Source organism: Vipera ursinii (assembly GCF_947247035.1).
Source record: "Vipera ursinii genome assembly, chromosome: 13".
Lineage (NCBI taxonomy): Eukaryota > Metazoa > Chordata > Lepidosauria > Squamata > Viperidae > Vipera > Vipera ursinii.
In genome coordinates, this window is record NC_139526.1 from 12482568 (window position 1) to 12495277 (window position 12710).

A 12710-nucleotide genomic window follows, 5' to 3' on the forward strand; every position below is an offset into this window, starting at 1 on the left:
ACATCCTACTTCTCTCTAAAATTTCAGTGGTAATCTTCTCTTGCATGCTGGCTAACTGGAATAATCCTGGTTTAAGCGCTTATGTTCCCTCTGCTTATTTTTGAGGGGAAAAAGAGGGGAATTACTGTACTTCCCAAAATACGTTGATCCTACTCCTACCCTACCTGCTATTCCTCCTTGACATTCATGAGAAGGGATGGAAGTGCTACTTGGCAATTCAGCATGATTCATGCTGAATAAGTTTGCAGGATAAGTTGCAGAAATGTTAAATATCTTGTTCCAATATTTCTAGTGGTACTTGAGCCAAGGTCTAACGTAGACCAGAGTTCCTAGATATATTTTTTTATTTTTCTGGTATATTTTTAAGGACATTCCTGTATCTGCAAAGACTGTTTCAAGGCTTTACAGCAGAAGGGGGTGTGTGTCAAACTGCCCCTGGGCCGGAGGCATCATGCCGAAACCGCGCCCACCCCATTGCCGGCAATGGGGGGAAAAAGTCGCAATACGTCACAACATGTTACGTGATGTTGCGGGTTTGACACCCCTGCTTTACAGTAATAGTTTTCAGTTGTTTAAATTGCTTGGTGATGGTAGAGTTAACTAAAAGACTTGTTATTCCTTTTTATAGACATATGAACTCCCAATTTACTAAGGTTTTATATATGGCATGATTATTCTCATTATTACCTTGGTATTGCTCCATTTCTAGCTGATTGTGCTAGCACAGCATTCATACTTATAGTTAACTGAACCATGACTTGCTTAACCCAGGATCTGGAATTTTCGCACCCTATCCAGGTAGAACTCAACCACATTGGCTAGATCCATGTATCATTGTTTTATATAGGACAGGAAGCCTGAGGCAGGATATCTACATATTTGTAAGGCACTTTGGGAAAAAGATGGGCTAATTTGACGCTCATTGTGTTTGGGCCACAGAAATGGTCTGTCTGTCTCAATGGACAGGTAGTTGATTCTGGTTTGAGCATTGTCTGACCAATTTTAGATATGTTTATTCAGAAATTAATTCTTGTTTGGGTTCACCCATCATACTAAGCCACATTGTGGTTTGCTTGACTTGGGTTTAGTTTGTTGTGTGAACATGTCTGGTTTATTCCATAAACTCTTGTTTGTTCAACATGTGTGAACTCGTGTCATTAAATGGAATAACCCAATATTTGTGCAAGTATATAGTACAGTTTATAGGAAGGTACATTTTATGGTATATACCAGACATGTCAAACTTAAGACGTATCGGGACTGTTTTGCCATTGCCGGCAATGGGGTGGGCGCAGCTTCCGGATGACGCCTCTGGCCCGTGGGCCAGCAGTTTGACACCCTTGGTATATACAGTTTGATACACCTCATGCTACACATCAATTTCTTTTATTAGGGAAGGGGTCTCCAACCCCTGGTCCGTAGGCCGGGCTGCGGCATGCCACCAACCAGTCCGTACAAACAAGCAACGCCCCATCCATGAGATGCAGGCAGCACACCCATGGAAAAACCTTTCTCCACGGAACCGGTCCCTGGTGCCCAAAAGGTTGGGGACCTCTGTATTAGAGTATAAAGTTTCTTAAGTAAAAAATAGATCTAGGCCAGGGGTAGGCAACCTCGGCTCTTTTATGACTCGTGGACTTCAACTCCCAGAATTCCTCAGCCAGCGTGGCTCAGCTTGGAAACCTCTCTCTTTCCCCTCAGCATGGCTGGCTCAGGAATTCTGGGAGTTGAAGTCCACAAGTCATAAAAGAGCCGAGGTTGCCTACCCCTGGCCTAGGCAGTCAGATGCTTCAAAATGTCCGTGTTTTGCTGATATCTTCAACTATTTCAGTCCTGTAGTTGACATTTTTACCATTTTTAAAGCACTGTTGCTGACAGACCTTTAAAAGAAAGTGCACCGAGGGTTTGTACTTTAATTGAAAAGTAATACGAATTTGGCACACCTTGAGGTGTGGTAGAAAAAAAGAAAACAGCCTTTGTCAAGCTTTTTCCTTCTTCCAGATGTTGGCCTTTTGTTAGCTGTCAACACTCATGGTCTTGAACAGGGGTTTCTTTCCCCCCCCCCCTCCAACTGAAGCTGTGTTAGTCCATTGCAGTAAAAAACACCAGAATATCTTGTGGTACTTTTAAAGAGAAACAGATTGATAGGCCATAAGCTCTTTCGGGATGTAGACTTTGGTGCTTTAAGTGTGTGAATATCATGCATGTTGTAGAAAGGCTTTGGTGTGGAATCCTTGCTTGTTTTGGTGGGATTGGAATCCATCTTGTGTTTAGCTATTAGAGGAAGTTTTTGTTCTTTAGGGACTCCTCCTTTTAAAAACCATGGAAATGTCTTCTGGGGATGTTCAAGAGAGTACCAGGAGAGAAATTAACAACATGCTTGTTGAAACTAGTATTTAATTTTAAATTGTTGCTGGTTATTCCTATCCGGACGCTTTCAGCTTTTCCTCCGACTCTGCTGACCCATGTCTAAACATTGGGCTAGGAAAACCTTACAAATACTTTTTCAGTCAGAGCAAAGAAATGCCTTATTATAGGATTGATTCAGTATTTCTAAGAGAGAGAAAAATCTGCGTAATATTTGATACATACCATACCTAGGAGAAACTCCTCTGACATAAAACTTTTTAAGTCCTTAAAAATATTAACCTCATTAATTGCTTCAAATGAGTGCACTGTGTGTATTCTGAATGCAAACTATTAGGCAGCTGTTTTAAGTGTGAAACCAGCCAATCGTGAACAGTCTTCCTAATTTTGAATATTGGGGGGAATTCATGATTACTGTAGTTGGTTGGATGGTGTGGTTATGAATGATCCTTTTCTTTAGCTGCAAGAGATTCTAATCCTTTAGGCATAAACTACTTCTCTCTTTTTTGTGCCTAGAATTTTTTGCATCGGTTGGCCATTGTTAATTCTCACGTTCATACTAGTTTATAGGCCTGCCAAGATGGCTATTGCAAATACATACCCTTGACTTGATATTTCCATTATTCACTTGAGTTATGCCTTCATGGGCACGGCTGAGATTGTACCGCATTTGTTTATAACCCATTTGTCAGATCTCTGTATCTATATACCATACATTAGGCACAGTTTATAATTGCTCAGAAAGCGCTAAATGAACACGTACTCAAGCACATGCATCCATTTCTTACTTGTGTTCTCTGAAGCAGGGGTCCCCAATCCCCGGTCTGTGGATCAGTACCGGTCTGCAGCATGCCAGCAACCGGTCCGCTCAAACAAGCAAAGCCCCATCCGCAGGATGCAGGCAGTACACAAAACCACACACTCTCCGGTCCGTGGAAAAACCTCTCTCCAAGGAACCAGTCCCTGGTTCCCAAAAGGTTGGGGACCTCTGCTCTGTAGTATATCCAACTCGGTACTCTGCTCCAACCAAGTTGTTGTGTGTTGTTTGAACCATACAAATGTCTTAGCAGAAGCTTAGTGCTAAACTAGGCATAAAAAAACACAAGTACGTGTTTAAAGGCACCAGTTGCTGTGTTGCAGCAGCCATTCGTCTGCTTTGACTGTGATTGGATCTTGCTCTCAAAAGTAGGGCACGGGTTTTGCGCACAGATCTTAGTTTTCACCACGTAAAAACCTTATAAGGGGCGAGCTTCCTAACCTGCAGCCTCTCTTCCTAGAAAGGTTTAACACGTTCTTGTTAAACTTCCTATTCTTGTTCATTCGCATCTTCTCAGCACTGAGCTGAAACACTCCAGTTGTTTGATAAGTTGGGTGGGGTTGTTCTTCCGTTCAAGATTCCATCCCAAGCTGATCTCAAACAGATCCGATACTGTGCCGTGCAGGCTGATTTCTCCATGCTTGTAATTGAGGGGAAATACGTCCCTTCTTGCTGCTCCGTCAGACCAAATCCCAGCCTTCTTTGTGAATGGGACTCTAAAGTCCAAACTGCCATTTGTCTAGCCTTCCAACTCTGGTTTTTGCTTCCCATTTTTGGAATGAGAGTCCCAAAGTTCATGCTTCTTCTACCAAATGCTCTTCCTGTGTGAAGGTCATAAACTAAAAATGGGTTGGCTTTTACAGCTAGTCCAGGGGTAGTAGGCAACCTTGGCTCTTTGATGACTCGTGGACTTCAACTCCCAGAATTCCTGAACCAGCCATGCTGAGGGGAAAGGGAGAGGTTTCCAAGCTGAGCCATGCTGACTCAGGAATTCTGGGAGTTGAAGTCCATGAGTCATCAAAGAGCCAAGGTTGCCTACCCTTGATAGTACAATGGTTTGCTTAGTGAACATTTGAACTCACAACAGCTCTAAAGAAAAGTGAGCTACGGCCGTTTTTCACACTTAAAAACCATTGCGGCATCCCCGTGGTCACATGACCAGAATCCAGATGCTTGGCAACTGGCTCATTTTGGAAGATGACTGAGTGTCCCGGGATCATGTGATTCTTCCCCCTTTGCAACCTTGGAACAAGCAAAGTCAGTGGGGAAGCCAGATCCACTTAACAACCCTGTTTCTAACTTAAGAACTGCAGTGATTCACTTAACAAATGTGACAAGAAAGGTGATAAAATGGGGCAAAACTCAATAACTTTTTTTTTTGCTTAGCAACATAAAGTTTGGACTCAGTTGGACTAGCTGATTAATTTATATGTAAAAATGTAAAATAGCCTCGATATCTCTTTAGCAGAACATGTCTACTTTGCCAGAATCCATTTCAGTTAACTTTATTTCCTAGTGACTATATTAGCTTGGGACGCGGTGGCTCAGTGGGTTAGGACGCTGAGCTTGTCGATCAGAAGGTCAGCAGTTTGGCGGGTCGAATCCCGAGTGCCGCGTAGCAGAGTGAGCGCCTGTTACTCGTCCCAGCTTCTGCCAACCTAGCAGTTCGAAAGCACGTAAAAAAATGCAAGTAGAAAAATAGGGACCGCTCCGGTGGGAAGGTAACAGCGTTCCGTGCGCCTTTGGCATCTAGTCATGCCGGCCACATGACCACGGAGACGTCCTCGGACAAGCGCTGGCTCTTCGGCTTTGAAACGGAGATGAGCACCGGCCCCTAGAGTCGGAAACGACTAGCACGCATGTGCGGTGGAACCTTTACCTTGTCTCTCACCTGTTTAATTCATTTTAATATCTATGGAGATTCTCAGTCATCCAGGTCATGGTTGTCCCAAAGGTGCTTTTTCAGGAGGCAACTGGATTTTCCTGTTTTTCTTTGAAGATCCAAAAAGCTGCTTCAGCTCTGGCTGGATGGTGGGGAATGGAAGATTTTATATTCCTTGCCAGACGGTGGGGAATGGAAGGATGGGGGAAACAGCTGTCTGGAAGGAGTATAAATCCTTCCATTCCCCACCATCCAGTCAGAGCTGAAGAAGCTTCTTGGATGAGAAGGAAAGATCTTCAAAGAAAAACAAGGAAGCCCAGTTGCCTCCTGAAAAAGCATCTTTTGGATATTCAGTTTAACGGTGATAGAACTCATTTAAATTAGCTTAAAAGAACCTTTTAGAATACTTGAGGATGCTCAACAGATTACGTGGACTTTTTAAAAAATTAACATGTATATGCCTGTCAGTGAAAGACAACTACAAGACTGCTAAAAAAAAACCTGGTTAATTCGCAGCAAACAAGTTACAACACCCCATTCTTGTAGACTTGTTCAACAAGAGTTGCATTGATATGTCTGGCAAAGGTTGGCTTATAAGGCCATTTCCGTAAGTGCAGCAGATGAGTCTCGATCGTCTATGTAATTAATTACAGGCCACTGATACTCTTTAATTGCCGTGGCTTAACCTTACAACCTCCTCAGTGGCCCCGATCTTTTCTTGTTCCTGCCGGAGTCAGTTGACTCGAGTGTTTGAACGCCCTACATTGTTCCTTTCTCCACCCTCTGCCGTGCAAAACAGTTCGTGTGATGGCACACCCTATGAAAACAATGACGGTAGCCATTTCATCTTGGGTGGGCGTGGCCTCAGGAAAGACTGCTGATTATGCTCTCCAAGCAACATGGGTGACGTTTCGTCCTGGTTTAATAGCCGTATCCATTGTTTCATCTGGCATAGTCGTTTACCCAACGTCGTAATGAAACCTCCAATGTTGCACAGGTTTCAAAATAGGAAAGGTCTTCCTAACTTCACGCATCCCTTGGGATTTACATGCCGTTACAGGTAGTCCTTGACTTACGACTTGCCTTCAAGTTGGCCAAAATGCATCTAAAATTAAGAACGACTCCAGCATCCAATATCTGTCCTACAGTTTGGGTTTTTCTCGGGTTAACGCTTCTCTTTCCCCCTCCTAAAGGTGCCGATAATGGTGGGACGTCATCTAGCAACTCCTCAGGAATCCAATCCAGCCTCCCAGCAGGCAATTCGAAATCAAGTTCAAGGAACCTTGGCTCCTCAGCCGGAGAAAAGGAGGAAGGCAAGAAAGTGAGGCGTCAGTGGGAATCCTGGAGCACGGAGGACAAGAATACCTTCTTTGAGGGCCTCTATGAGGTGGGTGCTTTAAAAAGCCGGGAACCGCCACTTCCCGTTCCAAAGATACATGAGCAGCCTTTGAAGGCGAACTTTAAAACGCATCAGATATTTTGTTGTCGTGAGAAGTGGGCAGATTGTACAGGTAGTCCTTAACAATTTAACGACCGCCGTCAAGACCGGATTTTCTCTTTCCGTGCAAGGCGGTTATTAAATGAAGTCGTGCCGAATTTTGCATCCTTTCCCCCTCCCCCCCCCCGGGTTGTTAAGCAAATCACTGCGGTTGTTAAGTGAATCACGCAGCTGCTAAGCAAATACAGTTGTAAGTGTGAAAATTGATCAGAAGTCACTTTTTTCAATGCCGTGGTAACTTTGAAGGGTTGCTAAACAAACGGTTGTAAGTTGAGGACTACCTTCGTGCCCTATTGATGTGACTAAGCCATCTGAAATACATAGGTTGTCGCAGCATTTTGAGAATATTATTTTGAATGAATTGCAATTCTCCAACTGCGTTTCACCCAGGTTTCAGTTGCATTGTCTGGGTTCCCAGGAATTATAGGATGAAGAAATTCACCAGAATTTTATCTGCCTAATCCTAGCAATTGTATGAATAATGGATTTCTAGCTGTGTATTTTGTAGGTTTCTGAATGCTAGCATTCATACAGAAAACCTATGTTCTGTAACCATGCTGGAATAAACGTCACATTCTAGAAACCCATCTCTGCAGAAAAATCACATGTCAGTTGAGATGCCAAACGGGTGGTGTGATGTGGAAACGCCTGTTTCCCCAAAACCCACAAACATTTGGCCCGACTCTGGAAGGTTTGTGTTTCTGTGTGTGTGTGTGTGTGTGTGTGTGACGTGCTTATTCCTGCTGCCCCTCTTCTCGTGTCGTAATGTTTGCCGTTTTTTTCAGCATGGCAAAGACTTTGAAGCGATTCAAAACAACATAGCCCTGAAGTACAAGAAGAAAAGCAAGCCAGCAAGCATGGTGAAGAACAAGGAGCAGGTCCGCCACTTCTATTACCGCACTTGGCACAAGATTTCCAAATACATTGACTTTGATAATGGTGAGGAACGCTTTGAAAGGCTTGGCTTGGCTTCTCTGAACGATGCAACCAGCTAGCGTAGTTTATCTTCGAATAGATAGGGGGTGGGAGGGAATGTTTAGGATTTGCCCAGAGCACGTTCTTGTTTTTTTTTTTAATTGAAAAGTTTTATAAAAGTTACAATATTATCCCATCCCCAACCCACCCCTAAACCCCCCTCCCCCTCCCCCACTTCCCAAAGCTGATTACAGGGTTACAAATTTTTAATAATCATAATCTAACTAACATTAACCAACTATATAAATAACCAAATACATAATGCACTTTAACCCGCCTATAACATAATTACAAACAATCTAAAAGTATCCAACTTATACTAATACAATAATAATACCGTATAATATATATATTATTATAACTAATGATAATAATAAAGATAATAATAAAAAAGGTTTAAGTTAGAACAATCTAGAATTTACTCATAAGCTAAATGGAACTTTTTAGTCCCATATTTTTTCTGAATATAATCTACCCATCTTCTCCAAACCGAAATGTATCTTTCTTGTGAATGATCCTTCAAGTAAGCAGAAATCTTAGCCATTTCTGCTAAATTTGACACTTTAAGCGTCCATTCCTCTATAGTAGGCAGGCAATCCTTCTTCCAATATTGCCCTACCAATAACCTCGCAGCTGTTTTCAAATTCAAACCCAGAGCACGTTCTTGTTGTTCAGACAAAGCAGACCTCCATTCCCATCAGTGTGATTGAAATAGAGCTTATAGGTAATTCCTATTTTTATAGTCTTGGGAAGCAGGTTAAAAGGAAGGTAGACTATGCACTTAAAAAGAGGCACACCTTGGTCACAAAGTTCTTGTTCTTGAATTGGTTCATTACACGAGCAATATAGCAAGCGGTTTGCTCCATGTGATTTTTTCCCCCAAAGACAATTGGTAAACCTGCAAAATCATTAAAGGAAGCGGTGAATAAAACTAGGGTCACACACTCCCTACCTAGAGCATTCTATCCTAGTGTATGTTTTAAACTTTGGATGAAGGCTGGTTAAGGAGCGTGTTGGATGAAACAAACCAATATTACACCTTTCTCAGATGAGCCCAACGACTTTGCAGTAAATCAGCATGGTGGCTGGGGCGTTCTGGGAGTTGAAATCCACATATCTTAAAAGTGCCCAAGATTGAAGAGCACTGTAATAAACAGAAGGTCAGAAAGATAACAAGAAAGTACCAAGAAGAAAGTCTAAACCTTCTGGTAGCAAGATAATTAAAATGGGGTTTCTTTTACAATTTCATTATCTTCCTCCAGCTTGGCATATTCCAGATTTAAGAGTGGCAAGACTGAGGTCCTAATCCATCTTTTGCTATAGAAGGTCCCTGAGTGATTTGGCAGCAGTCACACAAGCCTACCTCACTACCTATTCTGTCTGCTTCAGAAGGAAAAGTGCCATATAAATCTACTACATAAATAAATTGCGATCAGTTTGGAGCTGGAGGGGAGAAACGGATGTGTGTGAGACTCGGGATTGGAAGCAGAGTTTTCGAGTTATCCTAGAATATGTAAAATAAAATCTAGTACTCGCCTTATGGCCACAGTTGAGCCCAAAATTTCTGTTGCTAAGCAAGATGCTTGTTAACTGAGTTTTAATAATTTAATTTAATAATTTAATTTGTATACCGCCCTTCTCCCGAAGGACTCAGGTCGGTGAACAGGGCAATACACAATAAAAATAGAATACAAAAATTAAAAAGCCATTAAACCATTATGCCCATAAAATTAATACATATTAAAATTAAAACTATTTATAAAAACCCAACCCCATCCTGTCAGACCAAGCCAGCTTGTTACCCCATTTTACGACTCTTCTTGCCAGAGTTGTTAAGCAAATTGCTGCAGTTCTTAAGGTGGTAACATGATTGTTCAGTGAATCTGGCTTCCCCATTTGACTTTACTTGTCGACATGATCCTGGGTCACTGCAGCCATCATAAGCATGAGTCAGTTGCATTTGAATTTTGAACATGTGACCACAGGGATGCTGCAACAGTCATAAGTGTGAATAACAGCCCTAAGTCACTTTCTTTCAGTGTCGTCGTACCTTCAAACAGTCACTAAATGAACAACAGCATAGCATGTTTTCATATCTTGGATAATCAGAATATTGCAAAAAGATAAATGTGGGAGTAGGTGCCAGTGTCATCCCAAAACCAACCGTGAAATGAATCCCCTTTTCAGAGAGTAAAATTATATTAATTGCAGGGATCTGGTAATGTTGAAATAAATTGTCAGTATTTGCCTGGTAGATTCTTAAATAAGAGGATGCAAGTTTGTGGTATGTTCTTTTCTTTGAACACCTGTGTTTTTTCCCCCCTTTATTTTGCAGTGTTTTCTCAAGGGCTGAAAAAATCCTCCCTTGAGCTTTATGGCTTAATTTGTTATGGGGAGCTCAGAAAGAAGATTGGGGGCTGTGAGTATTCTGTTTTTCGATGTCATGAAATTAGAAAGTACGGGGCTTGTCCTTTAGCTGCCATGGAAAAACCGTTTCCAAACCGCTTTGCCAGATGTTTCTAATTTTTTTCCCTTTACAGTATTTTTTTGCAAAATAGCTCTGCAGCGTGCATTTCTTTGTGTGGGAGAGATTTCCAAGCATGATACGTAGTTTGCTCTTTCACGCAGAGTAGAAGGAAGCAGAAAACACGCAAGGGAACCATCTGTTATTTGGGGGTGTAATTTCACATACAATCTTTGCCTAGCAGAAGGATGAGAACTACACAGGATGACTTCTGCAGAACTGAAAACAGAGATGATATCTGACTACAGATTTAGAATGAAAACTAAAATGCATTCTGAGCAACTTTGTTCTTTTTTTTTAAAATCTTCTCAATATCTGACTCATCTAAAGTGACCATAAAATTCTTATTAAATTCGGTTTTATGGCCAAAATTAGCAAATACGACTTGTCCTATTTAATCATCAGAAGTCAGGAATATTTTATAGATTGGGCCAATTAGGGAAGCCTCGATGCGGGACCTTTAAAATTTCTTGCTGGATAATGATTTCTTTGAAGAACTTTGTTTTGTGTTGAAGGAAGGCCTGCCAGGTTGTTGCGAGAAATGGTTTGTGCCCAGGTTTGATTTTGCAACACATCTTGGACCAATTCTGGCGGACGGGTGGGTTTCCCTGCTTCATCTTTTATTTCCTTTATTCCAAGAAGTTTGGGCTGCCACTTAGCTTTTCTCACGTTCACTTTTACTCTGTTAACCATTGTGTGAAGTAGGTTAGGCTGAGAGAGCAATAAGCTTCGTGAGTTAGGTAGAAATTCAGAATCAAATCGATGTTCCTCTCTCTAAACAATTATCCACAGGTGACGGATGCTTTGCCTGCCTGTGGAATACAATAAGCCTTGTAGAGAATTCTGAGGCCCATTTGCTGAGCCAAACCTATTCTAGACGCTGATTTTTACGAAGCAGAAGTAATTGTGAAGGTCCAGGAATGGAACTTTCTTGTCTGGCTTCTTTCCGTACAGTGAAGCGAATGTTAGTTTCTGCAAATACATCCTTTGGAATGAGCAAGCATCAGAACTGGCAAAAACTGCTGCCCTGATAACTGGCTTTCAGAGTAAGATAATCAGGACCTCTTCTTTGTTTATATCGGAGAATTAACAGTTGCCATGGTGGAAATACGCAGGTTTTGATTTAGGAGCGAGGCTGTGATTTTAACATATAGGTAGACCTTGACTTACGATCGCAAATGGGCCAGAGATTCTGTTGCTAAGCAAGGTGGTCATTAAATGTGCTAGCGCCTGATTTTATGACCTGTTTTGCTCTGGCCATTAAGCAAATCCAGCTCCTCTCAAGGAAGGATAAGTCACTTTTTCCAGCACTGTCGTAACTTTCAACAGTTGCTAAACAAATGGCCTTAAGTCGAGGACTACCTGTGGTTAGGCACCTTTTTTTTTCTAGCGTCAGAGTAAGTGGTAGAAGTGGCATCCTCTTTGTCCTGTTGTTATCCTCCTTTTTCGAATTTTTGCTTTCTCAGTTGAACACGTTCCTTCTCCTCTTCCCTTCATCATCATCGTTCTTCTTGCAATACGCAGCTTTGTACAAGTAGTTCAGAGAGAGAGGTGCATTTTATACTTTAAAAAATAATATTGATTTGTGATATAATGCTGATGATGATGATGATGAAAGTGACCTTGGAGGTCATCTAGTCCAGCCCCTTGCTGAGGCAGGAAACCTCATACCATTCAGACAAACGGCTGTCCAGTCTCTTCTTAAAAAGTTCCAGTGTTGGAGCATTCACAGCTTCTGGAGGCAAGCAGTTCCACTGGTTAATTGTTCTAACTGTCAGGAAGTTTCTCCTTAGTTCTCCTTGACTAGTTTCCATCCGTTGCTTCTTGTCCTGCCTTTAGCTGCTTTGGAGAATAGCTTGACTGCCTCTTCTTTGGGGCAGCCCCTGAGATACTGGAAGACTGCTATCATGTCCCCCCTCGTCCTTCTTTTCATTAAACTACACATACCCAATTTTAGCAACCGTTCTTTGTATGTTTTGGCTTCCAGTCCCCTGATCATCTTTGTTGCTCTTCTCTGTACTCTTTCTAGAGTCTCAATATCTTTTTACATCGTGGTAACCAAGGTGTATTCCAGGTGTGGCCTTACCAAGGCATTGTAAAGTGGTATTAATAATTTGAGGAATTTTAGTAAGGGTACTTTGTCTACAATTAAATTGTCTATGTTTGATGCCTCAAATGTGTTTTCTAGAATAACGTGAAGAAACTTGCTCTGTCGAGGTTCAATTAAAACAATATCCCCCTAGGAATGACAGTTTTGTAGCTAATTATTTTGTGCTGCCATGTTTTGTTTTTTGATATTCTGCCCATCACTCAAATTTGTTCATGTTCCTTAAAGGTATGGATGACAAAAATGCAGCTAAACTCAATGAGCTTATCCAAGCTGGGTGAGTAATATTTTTAAAATGTGATTGCTGCCTTTTACATCTCTCAAGTTCTTTCACGTCGTAAATGCTCAGAACAGATGTTCGTTATCTTGTACTCTGTCAAGTGACGGATGGAGTTACTTCAGTATATTGTGCACATTGTAAGCTGCCCAAAATCTTTTGAAGCAGGGTAACGATCATTAATCTAAATAATAATTGCATTAATGTTAGCATCAAGAAGGACCAAATACTTGCTTGAGATTTTCAATGAGAAAAATGGTCCT

At 41.6% G+C, this 12710-nt stretch overlaps 1 protein-coding gene across 2 annotated transcripts in view; it reads left to right on the forward strand.

Annotated features, from left to right (window-relative positions):
- The window catches only part of CRAMP1 (cramped chromatin regulator homolog 1), a 41116-nt gene that overhangs the window by 5787 nt on the left and 22619 nt on the right, over nucleotides 1-12710 (forward strand). For both annotated transcript variants that reach the window (XM_083372738.1, XM_083372737.1), the window contains exons 3-6: nucleotides 6260-6453; nucleotides 7350-7503; nucleotides 9875-9958; nucleotides 12399-12447. In XM_083372738.1, coding sequence (XP_083228864.1) covers nucleotides 6260-6453; nucleotides 7350-7503; nucleotides 9875-9958; nucleotides 12399-12447 — 481 coding nt within the window. The remainder of the gene's footprint in view (nucleotides 1-6259; nucleotides 6454-7349; nucleotides 7504-9874; nucleotides 9959-12398; nucleotides 12448-12710) is intronic.